This window comes from Tachyglossus aculeatus, chromosome 14 (assembly GCF_015852505.1).
Source record: "Tachyglossus aculeatus isolate mTacAcu1 chromosome 14, mTacAcu1.pri, whole genome shotgun sequence".
Classification (NCBI taxonomy): Eukaryota; Metazoa; Chordata; class Mammalia; order Monotremata; family Tachyglossidae; genus Tachyglossus; species Tachyglossus aculeatus.
The window spans coordinates 45,016,963-45,037,322 of record NC_052079.1 but is presented as its reverse complement, the minus strand read 5'-3'; the positions used below and the strand labels follow the sequence as shown (position 1 = coordinate 45,037,322).

The following is a 20,360-nucleotide window of genomic DNA, read 5'->3' as shown; positions in this document are numbered from 1 at the left end:
CTAATAAATTAGGAAATGTTCTTTCTCTCCACCCACAGCTTTACCTCCCAATTAGAGCGGCCTAAAGGTTGGTGTTTGTATATTTATTTTTAGTTCCAGTTTTTCATACTATTCCTTCCCACTTACTATAATTGAATATATCAAATATTGCACAGCGATACCTAGTAGAAAGTTTAGGGTTTTTTTTTTTACATAATTACCAGATTTCAACTCATCATAAAAAACATACATTACTAATCATTCAATCATATTTACTGAGCGCTTACTGTGTGCACAGCACTGTACTAAGCGCTTGGGAAGTACAAGCCGGTAACATATAGAGACAGTCCCTACCCAACAATGTGCTCACAAGCACAGATTCTGAAAATTAACAAGATGTTCATAGTGAAGTATGACGGCCTTAACTGAACAGAATGATTGCGCTTGCAGAAAATCAGTTTTATTGAATTAAATTCTATCCTTTCTGCTAGACACCACCCCACTTTTAATTCAGAAAAAAATAGCTTTAGTTGATGAGGGAAAAAAGACACTAGACAGTTTGAAGTAAGTTTAAACGCTTTATATTTTAATGGAAACACACAATGCCAGTTTGCATAAAACAGGGATAATCACAAAGATTTTCACAAATAACTGGAGGAGTATAATTAAAGCACTTAAATTATATCCAAATTATTGTATAGCAAAATGACACCATATTAAATTTAACTGGAAAGTACACATTTAGGCAATATTAGAATAAGCAGCAGTCAAAAGATACAAATGAAGTTAGCAAGTATAGGAATCTAAATCCAGAAGCAAACTCTAGGATGAGATTTCTGTTTCTGCCACTTAAAAAATAAAATGCTCTTCATTTTAAATAAAGTTTTTTAAAATTTGCATTTGCTTGTTGTTTTTCCAGCAGAAGTCATGTAAGTCAAGTATTTAAAGGAATCCTACCTGGTTTCAATATTACTTTAAATTGAACAGAGCATTACATGAAGAGAAAATTCTTCCATTGAATGGAAATGATCAAGTACAGGTTTTTTTCTCTTAAAACATACTTTGTGTTCTTAAGCATTAAGGTAAGCACACACAAAATAACTCCACAACTCAGGATGTAAATGAAACTTTCTTTTAAAACTTTAAGGGCTCTAAATTTGAGGAAGTAATCTGATTAAGTCCGTTATCACATTAAAGAATTATAATTTCCACAATTGATTTCCTTTACATTGATCATTTAAAGATATGCTGACCAATTCAAAATTTTCTCTAATTTTTCCAGGATATGAAAAAAAAATCATTTTTTAATGGTATTTGTTAAGCATTTACTGTGTGTCAAACCCTATTCTAAGCACTGGGATGTGTTACAAGTTAATTAGGTCAGACACAGTCCCTGTCCGGCAAAGGGCTTACAGCTTAAGTAGGAGGGAGAATAGGTATCCTAATTTTATAGTTGAGGAAACTGAGGCACAGAGTTGTGACTTGCCCAAAGTAGAAAGCAACTGTCTGTCAGAATTAGAACCCAGGTCCTTCTCCAGAACCCAGACCCAAGCTCTCTCCACTAGACCAGGCTGTTTTTGCCATTTTATGCAACTTAAGAAACTCTGCAGAAATACCCAAGATCAGAGTAAGTGGCATAATGTTAGGAAAGGGGAATAGTAAGAGAAGAAAGGGTAAAGAAAAAAATGGGGGCAGAAGGAGGATAAGACAGGGTGGAGAGAAAACTCAAAGGGATCTCTTTAGTCAAAGACTGTTCAGTGGATCCCATTGAAATAACCAAACCAGAAAACTTCTCTTTTCCCCCCATTTATTGTTTAATCAAGAGGTTAGTCTCAGTTTGATAAAGGCTTTAAGTGCTTACCCTGCTATCTGGGGGAAAAAAAAAATCACATGCATGATTCTGTAACAGATGTCCATTTAAAAATCAAAATGCAATTAATGCCCAGCTTTTTAAAATGCTTTAATTCTAGAGAATAGGTAAAAAGATATACTGTATACAGTACTGTAATTACATTTGAATAACGGACACTTAAATTGGATGGCACAAGCCAAAGTTTGATGTTTGAAAAAGCATAAAATGTATTTAGTAGGAAGACCAGGTTCCTGACAACTTTATAGAATACTATTATAGTTACCTGTAACATTCTCCAGGTATACCAACTTACTCTGTTCAGTGCTACCTTTAAAAGAAAATTAAGTCACTCAAAGACCATATCCAAAATCTTGAGATATAAGGAAGTTTTCTATAATGCTTGACCTGTAATAGGGTTATTGCTTTCAGGAGATCTCCAAGTATTATAAGTGCACAGATTACTTTCAGAGTAAAATAATTGAGGACTTTATCTAAATTATTAAAATCTTTCAAAAATGTAATACAATTAATCATACAAATGCTGGCACCTAGGTAGGAAAAATGGGATTTTGTATTTAAGGACAAGTATATAGTCATAATTTTTCTCATCAGCATAAAACATAATTGCATTTCTGGGCTACATCTGTATTACCTTGCATCACTTGCCAAAATATATCTATAGAACTTTAGTCTTCTTATCTTTCCCTTGACCCTTCCAGAATAACCAAAATAAAAATGATTAAAATTTAGGATAAGATTAGTATATAACTATCCAAATCTTTCCATGCTAAAAAATCAAACTAATGCTTAAGAAAACACTCACAAAAATCAAACTTATTACATTATAAATTGTTTTTAGCCTTAAAAAATATATTTTTCAATTGATTTCCTTCCCATATTTTGAGCTTGTAGGGAAAGACTTTTTATACCAGGAGGCTGATATGCATATATTGTATAACTCCAGTATTAATAGTTATATGCTCTCCGGGAAACATCCTATATGATACACAAAGTATACCAAAATATTTGTAATGCATACAAAGGAAATAGGGCTAGGTACTAAACAGCTAGAATGTTCATTCATGCTGTTAATTCCATGGTTTTGTTTTTTCAGTTAGCAGAGGGCTCAACTTCTGCTTTTCTTGCAGGTTCCTCATTAAAAAGAAGTTTTCGAAGAATATTTGCATAAAATGGTCCATACACTTGTTTGTTAAGGTTCACAATGTTTGCATACTGAGAGCCAATAGTCTCTAGCTCTGGCTGAATAACAGATAGCCCTCCCGGCACAGGAGGCATACATTTTTGAAGACTTGGAAGACTAAGCAGGTTTTTCATATAAAGCTGCATTCTTTTGTCTGAAAAGGAAACAATGTGAGTGTTAAAAAGACTACAAAAGACAGGTAATCTACAACCATTTTATACCCAGTCAAGAAGGCCATGGAAGCCCATTTTTCCTCTTGGAATTTTTTATGCCTCATTTTAGGAAATATTTAAATACAAGTCTGTGGGGATAAGGGAGTACTGTTTGACCAGCCCAGCCTCACAAATAGTTTTCAAAAATCATTAAGCCCTGAAAATTCTGTTTTCCTTGCAAAATTTTCTATGGCTCCATGCAAACTTGCCAATTTCTCTCTAATTCACCCCTGCTCCCTTCCACTGCTCCCTATTGCTCAAGACTAAGAGAACACAAGTTCCCTGAGAAGCACAGATTCCCAGGAAGCCGAATAAGAAGGGAATAGGGGGAAAAAAAAAAAAGATGTGTGCTAAATTTCTCATTAGGCCCACTGCTTGACTAACCCTTAGGCAGTGTGTTCCATTGCTTAGTTTTCATAGCTACAGAGCCTATCAATCCTACCTACAGCAGTTGAGAGGAAAAAGAAGTTTCCAAATCAATCAGTGGTACTTATTGAGCACTTACTGTGTGCAGGGCACTGTACTAAGTACTTGGCAAAGTACAATACAGCAGAGTTGGTAGGCACATTGCCTCCCACAAGGAGTTTACAGTATAGAGGACAAGAATTTTAAGGTTTTGATGGATTTATAGCAGGAAACAGTAATCATGAGTTCATGAGTTGCTCATTTCAACAAGTTGGAAAACTGCTGTATTATGCCTAACCCAAAACTAAAAAGTCCACTGTGGCATTTTAGACACTGTTAACTCCCTTGAGCTGAGCTGGAATTTAAAGTGAATACTGAAGATTGGGGGATTTGGCCAAGGAGGAAGGAAGGCATGTGTTTCATTTCTAATAATCTTTGGGGTAGAATGGCTAATCAGCTAAATGAGCTGGTAAGAACTAGCAGGACCTCTTGTTCCGAAGTTTATTCTGAAGACAACTCAGGGATTTAAAATTAGAAGAAATATCACCAATAAGATTAGTGCAAAGTAAATTCTACTCTACACGAGAGGCTTACTACATATACTAACTGCACTAAGTACTTGGAATTCCTTGGTCTTGACATATGTTCACAAGGAGGGTGTGATTTATTCCCCAATTACAGGGCTGCCCCACCTCCCTTTATTTAGCTGGAAAAGACCCAGCCTGCTGCAGCAAAGAGCTGAGGAATTGGAAAACTGGGGTACACTTAAGCATTGGCAGGAGTCACTGAGATTTCTAGTCTCAACTGAGACTTCCCATTGTTATTCCAGGACCACAGTGGGGAAAATCCAATCTTTTTCTTTTCTGTTGGTATAAAGAGCCCAGGTGGTCAAAACGGCAGACCCTTAATAGACATTCAAATATATATATATACATGCATATATACACACACTTAAGAATTTCTGGTCATTTCTGGAAACATACTTGCCAATCCAAGAATCTACACATCCCACCTTGACTACTGACTGCATTGGCCTCCTCTCTGACTTCCTTGCTTCCTATCTCTCCCCTCTCCAGTCCATAAATCACTCTGCTGCCTGGACCATTTTTCTATACAAAGTTCAGTCCATGTCTCACCACTCCTCAAAAACCTCCAATTGTTGCCCACCACCTACACACCAAAAAGAAACCCTTTACCATGGCTTTAAGGACTCAATCAGCTCTCTCCCTCCTTCCTTATTTCGCTGATCTCCTACTTTAAATTCAATTGCATTTATTGAGTGTTCACTGTGTGTAAAGCACTGTACTCCGCTCCTCTAAGGCCAATCTATTCACTGTTCCATGATCTCGCCTAGCTCACTGCTGACCCCATACCCATGTCCTCCCTATGGCTTGAAATTCCCTCCTTCATAAATCGACAGACCACCACTCTGCCCTCCTTTAAAGCTTATTCAAATCACATCTTCTCCAAGAGGCCTTCTGTGACTAACCCTCATTTCCCCTATTTGCCCACATTTACACATGATCTATACACTTGGATCTGCACCCTGCCCTCAGCCCCCAAACACTTGTGTACATATCTTTATTCTCTCCCATTTCCACTATCTGTATTCTATTTTAATGTGTCTACCCCTCTAGACTATAAGCTCTTTTTAGGCAGGGATTGCGTCGTCCAACTCCCAAGCACTTAGTACAGTGCTCTGCACACAGCAAGCATTCAATCAATACCATTGATGGATTGAAGAGTGCAAATATACTGAATACTGAATTTGCATGCAAACCAGTTGTTTTATATGCAAATATTTACAAAGTTTAAAAATGGGATACCTACATTCATTCAATTGCATTTATTGAGCACTTACTGCGTGCAGAGCTCTGTACTAAGCGCTTGGGAAGTACAAATCGGCAACATATAGAGACGGTCCCTACGCAACAATATACACACATACAAACCAGTGCCAGTTTAATCCAACTGTAATGACCTGTATACCTACCAATCAGGGAGTAGATGGGATTGTCCTCTTCAACAATGCTACACAGCTGACCCACTAGACTGTCTTGAATCTCAGTATTTAGTGTGGATAAGCCTCTCTCAGTCAAAGATTTGTTGACTTCCACACAGGTCTGAACACCAATTGCATTAAGTGCCTCTTTCAAGTTAAATGTTCTGAAAAACAGCATGTTAGATTCACTTATCAGCCTGTACTTGTACTTGAGAAGTTGATAACCAAACTTTATTATTTCCCTTTGTGGTAATTCAGAATTTTTACAGAGAACAAAGATTTCTTTTCTAGAAATGGATTTTGGAAGTGGCAACATAATTCTAAAATATTAAAATTATCCAACTGTCTGAACAGATGTGTTGTATTATGGTCAGTCTTTGACCAGAGCTGAATGTTTTCAAAACATCTAATCACAGGTTCTGTTGAAGTTGGCAGGGGATTTCAGAAAAGGAGAAAAGCAACTACATTTCCCAGGAAGTAAAGGAGTTGATTTGAAGTGGAGCCAAGGTCTCAGAGTTCTCTTAGAGGGGGCAGTGACAAAAAGTCTCTCCTCTCCTGGTTCTGACCGAGGGAGACTGGCTTCGTCTGGCTCTGAGAAGAAGCTCTAATTAAGCTGACTGAACGGTAAATTAGAGAAGTGGGAGTGAGAAACCTACTTTGTGATTTTCTGGTTCAAATCTTAAGTTTGTGGTCTTAAGTCACTATTTGAACTACAATTTTGTATGCTGTCCAATTAAATAGCTGATTAAAATATGATTTGTTAGCAGATGCATATAGTCAAAGTTCTGCAATTCTTCAAAGCTCTCAGGCAGAGTCCTGGTTCAGATACTGGTCAGGTTTCACATCTTCATTTCTTCTGAATACCTGGATGGGTGATGGACCGTTTTGACTTCTCATTTTAGGTACTTTAACAAGGTAGTACCTACATCAAAGAATGAATGAGTCCTTAGAACTCAAATATCTGCAGGTAGGAAGGAGGGAAGGTGAAGAGAAGGGAGAGGGAGAGAAAAACACCTATTTGTTCTCATATTTGTCCTTTTCCAGTGGGGCAAATTGATCCATATATTTCCAAGCAGTGCTATTTACAAATAGTTTTTTATGTTTAATTTCATAAAAAAGACTAAAAGCAGAGAGTAAGAGAATCTTAGAGCTGGGCTTTTCATCTTGATTGCGTTTTCATTCACTATAGAGTCATAATTACTGAAAAGGCCAGTTACCAGCATCGGCAATTTCCAAGTATATATTCCGGAAAGTGGCTTACCAAATCATTCTACATTGCCAAATACTGGCAGTCACCACTTCTTCCTGCCTTTGGGATGTAGTATGGTCTGAACACAATCAGTGCTACTCCCTCCAAAAGTCTCTTTGCTGCCCTAAGATTCTTCTCGTGTGCTCACACTTGTGCTCTGGTTTCAGGACATGCCTGTGGCTGGCAAGGAACGCTGGAGAAACCACTTTGGAAGGAAGAGCAGGGAACGGGTCCCAGCAGATAACAGGATCACACAAAACAGATGGACTTAAAATAACTCCTGGGCATCAAGTCAGGAATTGAATAGGGAGGGTTTCAAAATGGAGGGTCTGACAGGACAATCTGGACCAGCTCTGATACTCTGTGGAACCCCTTAACCACAAAGTACGTACCGCTGCAGAATTACCATTACTCTTAAGGTGGTGTAGCTACTCAAATAAAAATTCTTTGAAAATAGCATTTTTTGAATAATGGTAAAATAAAACATATTAAGATGAACATAAACTTCAGTGGTGTCTGAGTTAGCAAAGCTTTGTGCTCATCAACCGAATAGTCCACGACATGTTCAAACTCAACCAGATTCCTACTGGAAATACCCACCTGACACATCATGGAAAAAAATCTTCTCCCTGCCCTGTACAAGAATATCTATGGCTTTTAGAGATGAAGAGACACTCTAGAAGACTAAGGTAACAATCCCCAGGACAGTGTCCAAAATGCTCTATCTTAGCTTCCAAGGCCATTCTTGTTTTCTAAAATGTAAAAATGATCACAATAAAAGAAAAGAAAAAATAGAAACTTTTTGAACTTACTCTCTGTTCATTCCTTCAAGTAGTACAGCTGAAATCCTTTTTAGTCTGTCGGTAAGCTCTGGTAAGCCGGCTGTAACTGCACCCACCATGTTGTTGATTACTAGTGAGAGGCAGGCTATAACCTTCAACTGATTCAACTTTTCTGTCAGTTCCTGTAGTCGGGTTCCATCTGTCATTAGTGTCTGGTAAGGAATAAAGGCCACTTACTCTGTGTTTCTTTCAACAATTGAAATTTACAAATAATCATCACGTTAAGTTCTCTAATGTAGATTTTCAGGAAATTATTATTGAAACAGTACTGTCAACAAACAAAAATAATAGATTTTACTACCACTATAAACTTGTATCTAACCCAGCATTTTGAACAGTGTTGGACCCATAGTATTGGCTTAACAAGTACCATTTTTTTTTGAAGTTAAAATTACAACTAATAAACTTTGGCTGCTATCAAAGCTAACCTATCCACTGTCAAACAGCCACATTTCAGTTTCTCCTCCTCACAAACCCCTTTCAAAGGTGTGTTTGTGTGTGTGTGTGTTTTCACATACACTTCCTCAGAGGTTCTAAAGGTAGGAACCCTAAGGGCTTTGGAGAGACAAATCATTGTGTCTTAGGGTGAGTGCCAGATTTCTGGATGACGAATTCTGCAGGGAAAGGGCCTCAAACACCCTCTTTCTGATCCTCTTTGACGTGCCCCAGCTCAGCACTCTATTGGGTGGGTGGGCACTATTTTGGTGCTCGCAGAAGACCATGGAAAAGACTGTTGAAACCAGCTCATGTTCATGGTACTTCCTCCCTGTCCCCTTTCATTTAAATTTTCTTCTCTGCAAGGCAGCTGAAGGTCAATAGGTCCACTGAGTGACAGAGATTTGTTTTTTCTCATTTGCTTCCATTTTTGCTCCAACAGAGAATGAGTTGAGGGTATTGTCTTGAACTCTGTCTCTGAGAAAGAGAGAAAGAGAGAGAGAAAAAGAAAGAGAAAGAGGAAAAAGAGAGAAAAAGCAGGGAGAGAAGAGAGAAGGGAAGGAAGGGCAGGGAAATAAAAGAGGGAACTGATTTCTGTGGAGGGCAGTCACTGATTGAGACTCAGTGTCCAAAGGGAAAAAAAGTGTAACCACTGGCTGAGAGAGACAGACTTCCAATGAGCTCCTGTGCACAGATGGAAACATTAGCAGGCAGGAAAAATGTAGAAATTGAAAGTTACTTACCTCTGGTAATTCCTTTTTCTGGTAATCCCACTGCAGGAGTTTTAAATAACTATTATTTAGCACCAGTGTCGGGCTCAGGGTTGATTTAGAGCTGCTTTCAGCCCCAGGAGATGAAGTCGTTTGAGAAATAGAAAATAACTCCTCATTTACAGATTCCTTTATCCATTCAGTTGTTTGATCGAGGGCATCTAAATAATGAAATTCAGCATATTTCTAATGCAGATCAATGAGGATTATTTTTAAACTGTATCCAACCTGATTAGCTTGTATCTACCATTGCGCTTAGTAAAGTGCCTGACACATAAAGAGAGCTTAATATCATAAAAAACCAACAAGAAACCAACAAAAAACCCCTTTCCTTTTAGGTAAATTTCAATGCAGAGTTTAGTGTATTATATGTTCAGGAAAAAATATAATAATCTCAAAGCAAAGCAACAGCAAAATCAAACCAATCTATTTTCAGATATACCTGTTTCTAAAAGTATATAATGGCTCAAAAAACCATTTTCAATCTGAAAAGTTCCACTTTCCCTTTCCTGAATAAAATTCTGGGGGATGTGAAAGGAAGGGGGGAACATTTTTAAAGTTGCACTAAATTTTAAAGGGTTCACCAGATAATACAGTCTTAAAATATGAACGATAAAAAATGTCTTTCTGTTTGAATATACACAAATGGTATCAGCTGTTGTTCTGCTCAAAAAAACCCAAAAACCTGTTTGCCTAACTTTGACCTGGAAAACCACCTCTAACTTAGAATTTACTCTTAAGTAACTTTTTTTTTTTGCAAAAATCATTCTTACCTCTTTCTATCATCACCCAAATGGGTTCTTTAAACTGTTTTCTATTTTCTAGCTAAATAATAATAACAATAATACCCATAACCACTAAATAAGGTCACCAAGCAGTATTATCTAGTAGAGGTTATCTTGCATTTAATTACACAGTAATGTATAACAGAATACAAATGATCATTACCATAACCGATAGATTACAAAGCCAAATTAGTTACTTAAGTCTAAACAATGAAACCAATATATTAACAAGCTCTATTACTCTACAGAAAAAAGAAAAAAAGTTCTGCAGCTGTTGAGAGCTAAAAGAACTCCTCTTGTATTCAGTAACTTCTGAGTTCCCGTTTTTCCAACTGCGGGGATATGGTTCTGACGTGTCACATACAGACGATGGAAAAATGCATTCATGAGTACAAAAAACAAACAGAAGAAAAACGCCCAGAAATCTGTGGAAGTTCTCACATCCCTTCCCTGAGTCCATGAGAACCTGACCTAACATTCTAGTCAGTCAGTCAATTGTATTTATTGAGGGCTTACTGTGTGCAGAGCACTGTACTAAGCACTCTGGTGAGTACAGTATAACAATATAACAAACGCATTAAATGCCCCAAAGCAGGGTGGAAGTCACTTAGGTCCAAGTGGACCTCTCCCAGTAGCTGACCACCCAGGTCCACCACAGGATGACCTTTGGGGCAGTTCCAAGATGCCGTAGGGTTAGTGCAGGGGCAGAAATCTCACGGAAGCAAATGGGCCAGCTGCCGCAGAGTTTAGGGAACACGGGGAGCCCCCCAAGAGACAGTGACCGTGTCTAATTCCCACCTATGTAGCACTCAATAAGCACTGAACTACTCTTGCTACCCCAAGGGTCTTGATGTATGATGCGGTGGATACAGCCCGGGCCTGGGAATCAGAAGGACATGGGTTCTAATCCCAGCTCCACCACTTGTCGGCTGTGTGACCTTGGGCAAGTCACTTCACTTCTCAGTACCTCAGTTACCTCATCTGTAAAACGGGGATTAATAAGAATAATAATAATAATGGCATTTATTAAGCGCTTACTATGTGCAGAGCACTGTTCTAAGCGCTGGGGAATTTACAAGGTGACCAGGTTGTCCCACGTGGGGCTCACAGTCTTCATCCCCATTTTACAGATGAGGGAACTGAAGCCCAGAGAAGTTAAGTGACTTGCCCAAAGTCACACAGTTGACAAGTGGTGGAGCCGGGATTTGAACCCATGACCTCTGACTCCAAAGCCCGTGCTTTTTCCACTGAGCCACGCTGCTATGTGCCCCACATTGGACAGCGGTCCGACCTGATAAGCTTGTATTCACCCCAGCACCTAATAGCGTGCCCGGCACACAGAAGTGCTTAACAAATACCACAATTCTTCTTATTATTATTATTATTACTATTAATAATAATAAATCTGGAAGCCCAAACACTTGCAAAGCCATTTCAGTCCCACGGCACTCCCAAATAACACCCAGACTCCTGGGTTCAGTGCTTGAAGAGTCACCATTGGAAACACTGGATCTCTCACTGCACATGTCTAAATTCTAAACTACTTGTCCCTTTTCCTTTCTGCTTAAGAGTCCTGACATCAGCAAAATCATTCACCATGACTTGGCCCCAACACTCTCTTTGTTTATTATTTAATATGGGCCACAGGGCTCACACAAACATAAAAGGATATATAAGTACAGACAACTGGGCAAACAACAGACATAATTAAATGATAAGGGAATGCAAGCCACAAAGCAAACTGTTTTGCATAATGGTAAATGAAGAAAGTATCTAGTGTGCTACAGTTACGGATGGAAAATAACAAAGGAAAAATAAAGCATACTCTTCCCTCTAGCCTTACTCTTCTAATTCTTTCAACAGTTTATTGTTTAACAGGTTCTGTATAATCCTGAGCACTTTGGAGGGCAAACCTAATGTAGGTCATCTTAAATAAACAAAAAAACCAACAATAGTGTAAATAGTTTGGGAATTGGTCTATTCAGAGACTTTCTTATACACACTGAGGATAATTTAGGTTATCCTCACTCCTCAGGAACCTCCAGTGGTTGCCTAACCACCTCCAAATCAAATAGAAACACCTTACCATTGGCTTTAAGGCAATCAGTTTGCCCCTTCCTAAATTACCTCACTGATTTCCTACTACAACCCAGAGAATTCCCTTCACTTCTCTAAGACCAACCTACTCACTGAACCTCAATCTCATCTATCTCACCACCAACCCCTTGCCCACATCCTCCCTCTGGCCTGGAACCCCCCTTCCCCTTTACATATGACAGACCACCGCTCTCCCCACCTTCAAAGCCTTAATAAAATCACATCTCCTCAAATAGGCCTTTCCTAAGGCCTCATTTCCCCTTCTCACCCACTCTTCTGAACTGCCTATACACTTGGATTAACTTAAACACTTGATATTCGCACATCTTCAGGCCCACGGCACTTATTAGCATACCCATAATTGATTTTAATGTCTGTCTCTCCCTCTAGACTATAAACTCTTTGAGGGCAGGGGACATGCCTACCAACTCTTGGTACATTGTTCTCTCCCAAGCTCTTAGTACAGGCCTCTGCTTAGAGTAAGCACTCACCAAATACCATTAATGTATTGACTTCAGCATCACCTAAGTATTTGGGTACCCACACTCATCTCCCCCTTGCACTTATATACAAATCCTTATATTCTACTGCTCTCCACCACTTGTAACTTATTTTAGTGTCTGCCTCCCCAGCTAGACAGCAAATATTTGAATAACAAATATTTAGGGCAGGGATCATGTCTACTAATACTATTGAACTCTCCCAAGTGCTTTGTACAGCGCTCTTCACAAAATAAGTGCTCAATAAATACTACCAACTGATCAGTCATATTTACTGAGTGCTGATTATGTGCAGAGCACTGTACTAAGCATTTGGGAGAGAACAGTATAACAGAGTTGCCAGATACCATCCCTGCCCAAAACAAGCTTACAGTCTAGATTGATGTGAAAAGACATCTGATTTCGTTTGAATGTTTTTAAACCGAAAAGGAACAAAAGATTCCAAATGGTACAGCTGAATAACCTTTTGCTTTTAAAAAAGACTCAGGGTCTACAAACCCACAAACTTTAATTTTATTTTCACCAAAACTAAACAAATGTATTTAGTGAGGACCTATTATGAGCACAGCACTATATTAGGCGTTTAGGAGACTACAATACAGTTAAGAGACATAACCCCTGATCTCAAGGATCTTGAAATTTAGGGTGAGAGAAAAAAGGCCCAAAACTTAAGTTTCTAGTACCGATGCAAAGTAAAGAGTTTTAGAAAATGATTGAGTTTCCACGTAGAATCCGTCAAGGGAAAACTAGTTAAATTCTGCTGGTCCAAGTACGTAGGACTAATTCTGGAAGAGAGAGACCAAGATGTATGACAAAATTGATGCTGCAACCAGTGGAATAATTCCTAAACGTTAGACATTATTTTTGAGATATTAAAAAGTGGTGGTCTTATTGAACTGTTAGACCTCAAAAATTAATGTATGCATATTGAACCTACTTGGTGTTTCTTCTAAAATTTCCTGGAATTTTGTTCTTTCGTAATCAACCAACTGGCGCTGAAGGTGTGGTCGAAGACTCTTGATTGTAAAATTGACCATGTCAATTTTCATCAGGTCTAAAACATGAAATATTTGTCTGAAAGAAAGAACTAAGGATTACAATTTTTAAGCTTTGTTACCTTTTTATATTAATCACACAAACTGGAAAAAGTAAAATGCTTAAAAACATATTTGGGAATTCCAAATATTTTTCACACCACAACTTTTGGTAGTGTGTTATCCAGTATTCTTTAAAATAAATGGTTTTCTTTTGATATGATTTTAACACATTTGTATCTCACATTAAAAGTTCAGGTAGAAAGAAAACGTTTTAAAAAGAAACAACTAATGATGATCCCAACCCTCCAGGGTCTTAAAAAAACAATTTCAATTATTTGAAATATTTGTTATCACTACTAGCTTATACAATCAGGCAAATTGAGCCCAACTTCTGTATTCCGACCTGTGCAGTGCAGGGAGGAAGGTCATTCAAGGACAGAAATCCATCCCAAGGACAGATCAGGATAGAAAGGTCGGGACACTGACCTTCCAGCGATCCTAGTACCTGGTTTAGGCTTACCCAGCTACTTCTCTGATATCGGGGCTAAATGGAGGCACAGAGTGCTATGAATCAGAGATTCGATTCTTGAAGAGACTCCAAAGGGCCCGATGTGTAAAGGCTGGATATTCAACCCCAGTATCCTGGAGATTAGTTTAGAGCACTCAATGCTCTATGTAAAATTGAGTTTTCCAGGCAGGTGGATACAGAAATTTTCACTAGCAAGCCCAAAAGAAATACCTCAACAGCTCCACAATGCTGCTAGTTGCCTTCAACTCTTTGATATCATTGTCCCGTACTGGAGCACAAAGTTTTCCCATCGTACTGATGACATAATTGGCGAGACCGTGAATATCAACGGCATTGTGCTCAGCCTGCTGCCTGATAAGGTCGGAATCCAAAACTTCACAGATCTGGTTTCGAAGCCGGTTTCCACCAGGAGTCAGAAACGAGAGGAGAATCTGGAGAGGTGGCAAGAGAAGAGAAACAGCACAATGGTCGTTATTTTTGTTTTTAACTCAGGATCTCAAACTGCTGTACCAATATCATTTGGTGACAAATTTGATCGCTGGTTGTGAAAGAAGTGGTGAGTCGGTAACAGTGGAGAACAGGGGCAGGGTAGCATGGCTCCTAAAAGAATGCTCTATCAGCTAGACCAGAGTGCCTCTCTGAAATAAGTGCTTGAAACAGTAAGAACCAAAACAGCAGACTAAGAATGAACAGGGTTGCTGGAAACACTTCAAAAAGTTTGAAGATAAGCTTGCAAAGATTCAAAAGCAAGTTGTAGGGTTTAGGTTCAAAAGCAGCACTTTGGGGAACTGTAAATAAGACCAATTTATTTTGCATGGAGGTATTCTTCTAAAAAGAGGGCAGATGTGTATTTTTCCAGTAAGGCATGAAAGAAAGAAAACCTAATCATCTCTGAGTTTCGAAAAGTAAAAAGAGAGCTTTGAGATAGCATTCGAGAGAAGCAGCGTGGCTCAGTGGAAAGAGCCCGGGCTTTGGAGTCAGAGGTCATGGGTTCAAATCCCGGCTCCGCCAATTGTCAGCTATGTGACTTTGGGCAAGTCACTTCACTTCTCTGTGACTCAGTTACCTCATCTGTGAAATGGGGATGAAGACCGTGAGCCCCCTGTGGGACAACCTGATTACCTTGTACCCCCCAGCACTTAGAACAGTGCTTTGCACATAGTAAGCGCTTAATAAATGCCATTATTCTTATTCTTATTATTATTCGAGCTTTGAGAGACAACTTGTGTTCCCAAGAAGGCAAACTTCCAACTCACCTCTCTGATTTCTTCAAAAAGTTTGATTGCATGTTCATATTCTGGAGGATCTTCATTCAGTTCAGACTCCAGGTGGTCCCAAAATGCCTGGTGAACAATAGTTTTTACTCGGCCTGCTAAGCTGTGGAAAAAAATGAAGCGTTAGTGGGGCTACCCTTCATTAACAATCCAAATTACAACTCAAAGAATGAATCTGAAACCTGAAAAACTTTCACAGAATTCACTGATTGAAAAGTGCTAATAGAACCTGATTTGTCTACCAGCTGACTATGAAATTTGAACCAACCCTCTTAAAATTCCACCTACTCTAGGAAGGTCTCTCTGATTAATTCATAATGCCCCCAATCTTCTTTTAATGGAATTCATTAAGCACTTACTATGTGCCTGGCACTGTACTAAGCGCTGGGGTAGATAAAAGACAATATATCTTATATATTGTCTTATAAGGTGTCCAAAGTTGGACACAGTCCATTTCCCAGATTGGGTTCACAGTCTTAATTCCCATTTGACAGATGAGGTAACTGAGCACAGAGAAGTTAAGTGACTTGCCCAAAGTCACACAGCAGACAGGTGGCGGAGCCATGATTAGAACCCAGGTCCTTTCTGACACCCTGGGCCGCACTCCAACTATTATGCCACACTACCTCTCAGTGCATCCTAAATATCAACATCAGTGGCACTTATGCACCTTAATCATAATTTCAGCACTTGTGAGGATATATTTACATTTACGGATTTATCTGCACACTCAATTTGTTGGCTGTTACATCCTGATTGTTTACATTTCTTCTTGCTTAAATGTGTTCTTCCTCCTGCTTTCACTACCTGTAAATATTTTTTTTTCTTTACGAAATTAGACTGTAAACTTAAGGACTAGAGCATGCCAATGCCTAAACAAGGTTTGGAAACATAAATCGATAAGCAAAACCTACAATGGAAAATGTTACTGCTACTTCTGAATGACTACACTAACAAAAAGTTTCTTGACTTTTACATAAACCTAATGTTAAGTTTCTGTGTTTTCTCAGCTATGTACTCATCACAGCAGGGATTTCAACAGTCCATCTTGCATTACAAATAGCTGTCTCTACTATACAGAGAAACCTCAAAGTTGTCCTGTCACCTTCCTTTGGTGGTGCATCCTCTGGGATAACCCTATAGTAAATTCCAATTTCCAGACTACTACTTTACAGAAGCAAAAGATTAATATTGTTTTTATTTAAAACAAAGCCCATTAGGGTAATTTATAAAAACCAATTTAGCCCAATTTCCTTTGAAGAATCATCCACATTTTAAAGATAAGGGAACTGAAACAGAGTTAGGATTGCTTATTTGCCTGAAGTTCCTCATCTGAATTGGTCAATCTAAGATCAGAAATTACAGATTACTTTAGGCCACTGAGTCATTGCTACCACAGCACTGATGAAATTCAGACCACAACTGAGACATTAGAAAAACAGGACTCTTAAAGTTATCTTTTCTTAGCTGCCTGGGACCAGAGCATGCTCACCGTACATAATGGAAGCCCAATTTCCTATGGTATATGGCAAAAAATGATTTGCGGGTAAGGCTTTTCTCTAGATAATTCTTAAAAGCCCAGTGCTTAAAAAAAAAACCCATTTATCAAAGAGCCAGTTTGTGCAGTGCTCTGCGTATGTGGGATCAAAGGACTTGAGGTTTACAGTAATAGAAGTAGCAATGCTATTACAGAGAGCATGCTGAATGTAATGCACTACATATACTATGTGCTTGGGAAATACAACAGAGACAAGACCCATGCTCTGCCCACAAAAAGGCCAAAATGTCCAACAAGAAAATACTCCCTGAGTTCTCCCCTCTCCTCTTCCCCTAAGAGTGTTCTGGCATTTATATAAACCCCCAAAAGTGCTCCATATTTACCTATTTTCAGGGAGGGCTCCTTGTTTCAGGTGAAAATTCTCATTTACAGCAATTTCATGAGCCAAAGTCATGTTTGACAAATTCCTTGCTGCTGCCATTACTTCATCAAATGTTATAACTTTGGGAGGGCTTGTGGCTGGAATAAAGAGAAATATCAGTCACCAAACAAGGTTCTCTCGACAATGAGAATATAAATCAGATATGCAGATTATTCTTTTCCTTGACTGATTTAAGATCCTCTCTAGACTGTAAACTCCTTATGGGGAGCGAACATGTCTACTAACACTGTTGCATTATACTCTTCCAAAGCGCTAGGTAGAGTGCTCTGAACACAGTAAGCACTAAATAAATACCACTGATTGGCTGATATAAGCAAGGAAGTTACTACGTTAAAAACGGTTCTATTCATGACCTGAAAGAACAGTGAGGCTCTTCCAGGATTGTCCAGTAAAAACAACTGTTCTGATGTCACACAAATTTCTACAACTATATACAGATGACTCAGCCAGAAGGAAAGCAAGTTTTGGACAAGTAATAATCTGAATAAAAGTGAACTATCAGGCTCATAAGTTAGTACTGTACTTACTCAGGATGCTGATAGTCTCTGCCCAAAGGTTTTTCACCTGGAAAATATGGCAGAGCTGGGGAAAATCATGGGCCAGGAAGAGGTTTTGTAAGATATTGAAGAAAATCTTGTTTCTAAAGAGAAAACTAAAGTACAAACCCATGCATGAACTTCAAATGAAAATGGAAAATACACCTGGGAAGAAAAGGTGCAGTACCATTGGAAGTGCAAAAGGATGCATTTTCCCAGTTGCAAAGGATGGGAAAGGGAGAAGGACAAGAAAAGGTGGTTGATATAGGAAAGGTGTACTGCCCATCAGAACACAAATTCCTGTTCCTTCCAGCAGTCATTAGAGAAATGAAAGGGGGCTATGCTCTCAAAGGTGCAGGTGATAGGGGAGAGGAGAAAGGGAAGAGGGAAGGAGGGATACGTAAAAATAAAAACGTATAAAAAAACCCCACAAAGATATTTTACTTTAAAAAAGGAAAGTAAGGAAGAACGTGGACCCCCAAAAGAAAAATAACTGAAAAGGATGATATTAATAAAAAGGGGCTACAAAAAACCCAGAGGCTTCTAAAATCTGCTGGCAACAATTTCACTATTTAAAAATCCCCCTCTTGGGGACCACAAGGCCAGAAGAGGTGTAGCCTTGTGGATAGAGCATAAGTCTGGAGTTATTATCCCGGCTTCTCCATTTGTCTGCTGTGTGACCCTGGACAAGTCACTTAACTTATCTAGGCCTCAGTGACCTCATCTTTGAAATGGGGATTAAAACCGTGAGCCTCATGTGGGACATGGACTGTGTCTAACCTGATTAGCTTGTATCTATCTCAATGCTTAGTACGAAGCCTGTTACCTAGAAAGTGCTTAATGAATATAAAAAAATTTAAAAAAGTAAAAAGGTGCTACAGGTTCTAAAAGGCTTAAAAAAGTAAAAAGGTTGCCATAATGTATAACAATGATTCTGTTGAGGGAAATGGAGAGGCTTTCATATGATGACAAATAAAAGAGTTAGGACTCTTCAGTCTGGAAAGTCAAAGGCTGAGAGGGGGCACAACTGAAGCTTACAGTTAGGAAAGGGTAAAACCAGGGAGAGGCCAGAATTTTTGTTCACCCAATCCCACAGTATCAGAATAGGAGAGCGCTCATTGAAGCTCAAAGGCAGTACCTTCAAAGCAATTGAAATGAAACTCTTCTTCAGGCGAGAGGTAAATACAAGCTCTGCTAAATAATTATCAGTCTTAAGAGGAGGTGTACAAAATCATGACGCAAAGTTCAAACAATCAATGGTATTTTTTGAGCGCTTACTGTCTGCAGAACATTGACTGTACAAGCGGTAAGAATTCAAAACAACAGATTCGGCAGACACATTCCCTGACCACAAGAAGCTTACAGTCTAGAGGGGCAGACTGGTATTAAAATGAATTATGGATTTGTAGATAGGTGCTGTAAGGCTGAGGGTGGAGTGGATATCAAGTGTTTAGAGGGAACAGATCCAAATGCAGGGATGACACAAAAGAGAGGGAGTTAGGGAAAAGAAGGACTAACTGGGGAAGGTCTTTTGGAAGTGATGTGATTTTAATAAGGCTTTGAAGGTGAGGAGAGTGGTGGTCTATCATGTATGACGAGGAAGGGAGTTCTGGCCAGAAGGAGAATGTGGGCAAGAGGTCGATGGGAAGATAGATGAGATCACGATTCTATCACTAAGAGAAGCAGCTTGGTCTAGTGGAAAGAGCACGGGCTGGGAATCAGAGGACCTGAGTTCTAATTCTGACTCTGCCACTTGCCTGCTACGTGACCTTGGGCAAGTCACTTAATATCTCTGTGGCTCAGTTTCCTCATCTGTAAAATGGGGATTCAATACCCGTTCGCCATCCTATTTGGTCTGTGAGCCCTCTATGAGACAGGCAATGCATCCAACCTATCTTGAATCTACCCTGATGTTTAGTTCAGTGTTTGGCACATTGTAAGTGCTTAATACTATGATTATTATTACTACTACTAATAATAAGCACATTGGAGGAAGGAGTTAAGGGAAGAGAGAATGATAGGGAAGAGAAGGGAGGAAGAAGAAAAGACAGAATTAGATCCACACAATGGCCACAAAATTGCAGAGGCCTGACTTTTGCCCTCAGTGTCCTTTAAGTTAGAAATTAAATTTTATAAGCACCTACACAGCACCCTATATCATCACTTAGTTTTTGCTAAGTGAGTGCCAAAGAGGATAATTAAAGACACAAAAATTCTTAACTCCCACAGACCTTGTCAACGTTTATAAAGAAGTGGTGTTGTGTTACAAGCCAGGTTCTGGATTTTTTACACCCAGGTGAAGCAGCATGGTCTAGGATAAACAACTTGTCCTACTGGAAAAACCAAAGGCCTGGGAATCAGGGAACTTGGGTTCTACTTCAGGTTCTGCCACTACCTGCTGCATGAGCTTGGACAAGACACTTAACTTCTCTGTAACTCAGTTTCCTCATTAGAAAAATGGGGTTCAGATACATATTCTCCCTCCTACTAGGACTGGAAGCCACCTGTGTGGTGGGATCTGCATCCAATCTGTTTATCTTCTATCTACCCTAGCGTTTAGTGCTTGGCACATAGTAAGCGATTAACAAATATCACAATTATTATAAGCCATTTGAATCAGGATGTACCCTTCAGGGATCTGCAAAACACTTCCCTGCTTATGTCAAAGTCTTCTTGATGACTTCATCTCCTGTATAGAATGATGTTTTAGGCAAG

General features: G+C 39.0%; 1 protein-coding gene across 3 annotated transcripts in view; it reads right to left on the bottom strand.

Moving 5' to 3' along the window:
- Positions 1-1,208: 1,208 nt before the first annotated feature.
- TCP11L2 (t-complex 11 like 2) overlaps positions 1,209-20,360 on the bottom strand; it is a 36,679-nt gene continuing 17,527 nt past the window's right edge. For all 3 annotated transcript variants that reach the window (XM_038756492.1, XM_038756491.1, XM_038756490.1), the window contains exons 3-10: positions 17,051-17,186; positions 15,152-15,272; positions 14,106-14,326; positions 13,267-13,403; positions 8,921-9,108; positions 7,713-7,894; positions 5,643-5,815; positions 1,209-3,186 (exon numbers count right to left, since the gene is read on the bottom strand). In XM_038756492.1, the coding sequence (XP_038612420.1) occupies positions 2,942-3,186; positions 5,643-5,815; positions 7,713-7,894; positions 8,921-9,108; positions 13,267-13,403; positions 14,106-14,326; positions 15,152-15,272; positions 17,051-17,186 (1,403 nt within the window). In that variant the 3' untranslated portion in view covers positions 1,209-2,941. The remainder of the gene's footprint in view (positions 3,187-5,642; positions 5,816-7,712; positions 7,895-8,920; positions 9,109-13,266; positions 13,404-14,105; positions 14,327-15,151; positions 15,273-17,050; positions 17,187-20,360) is intronic.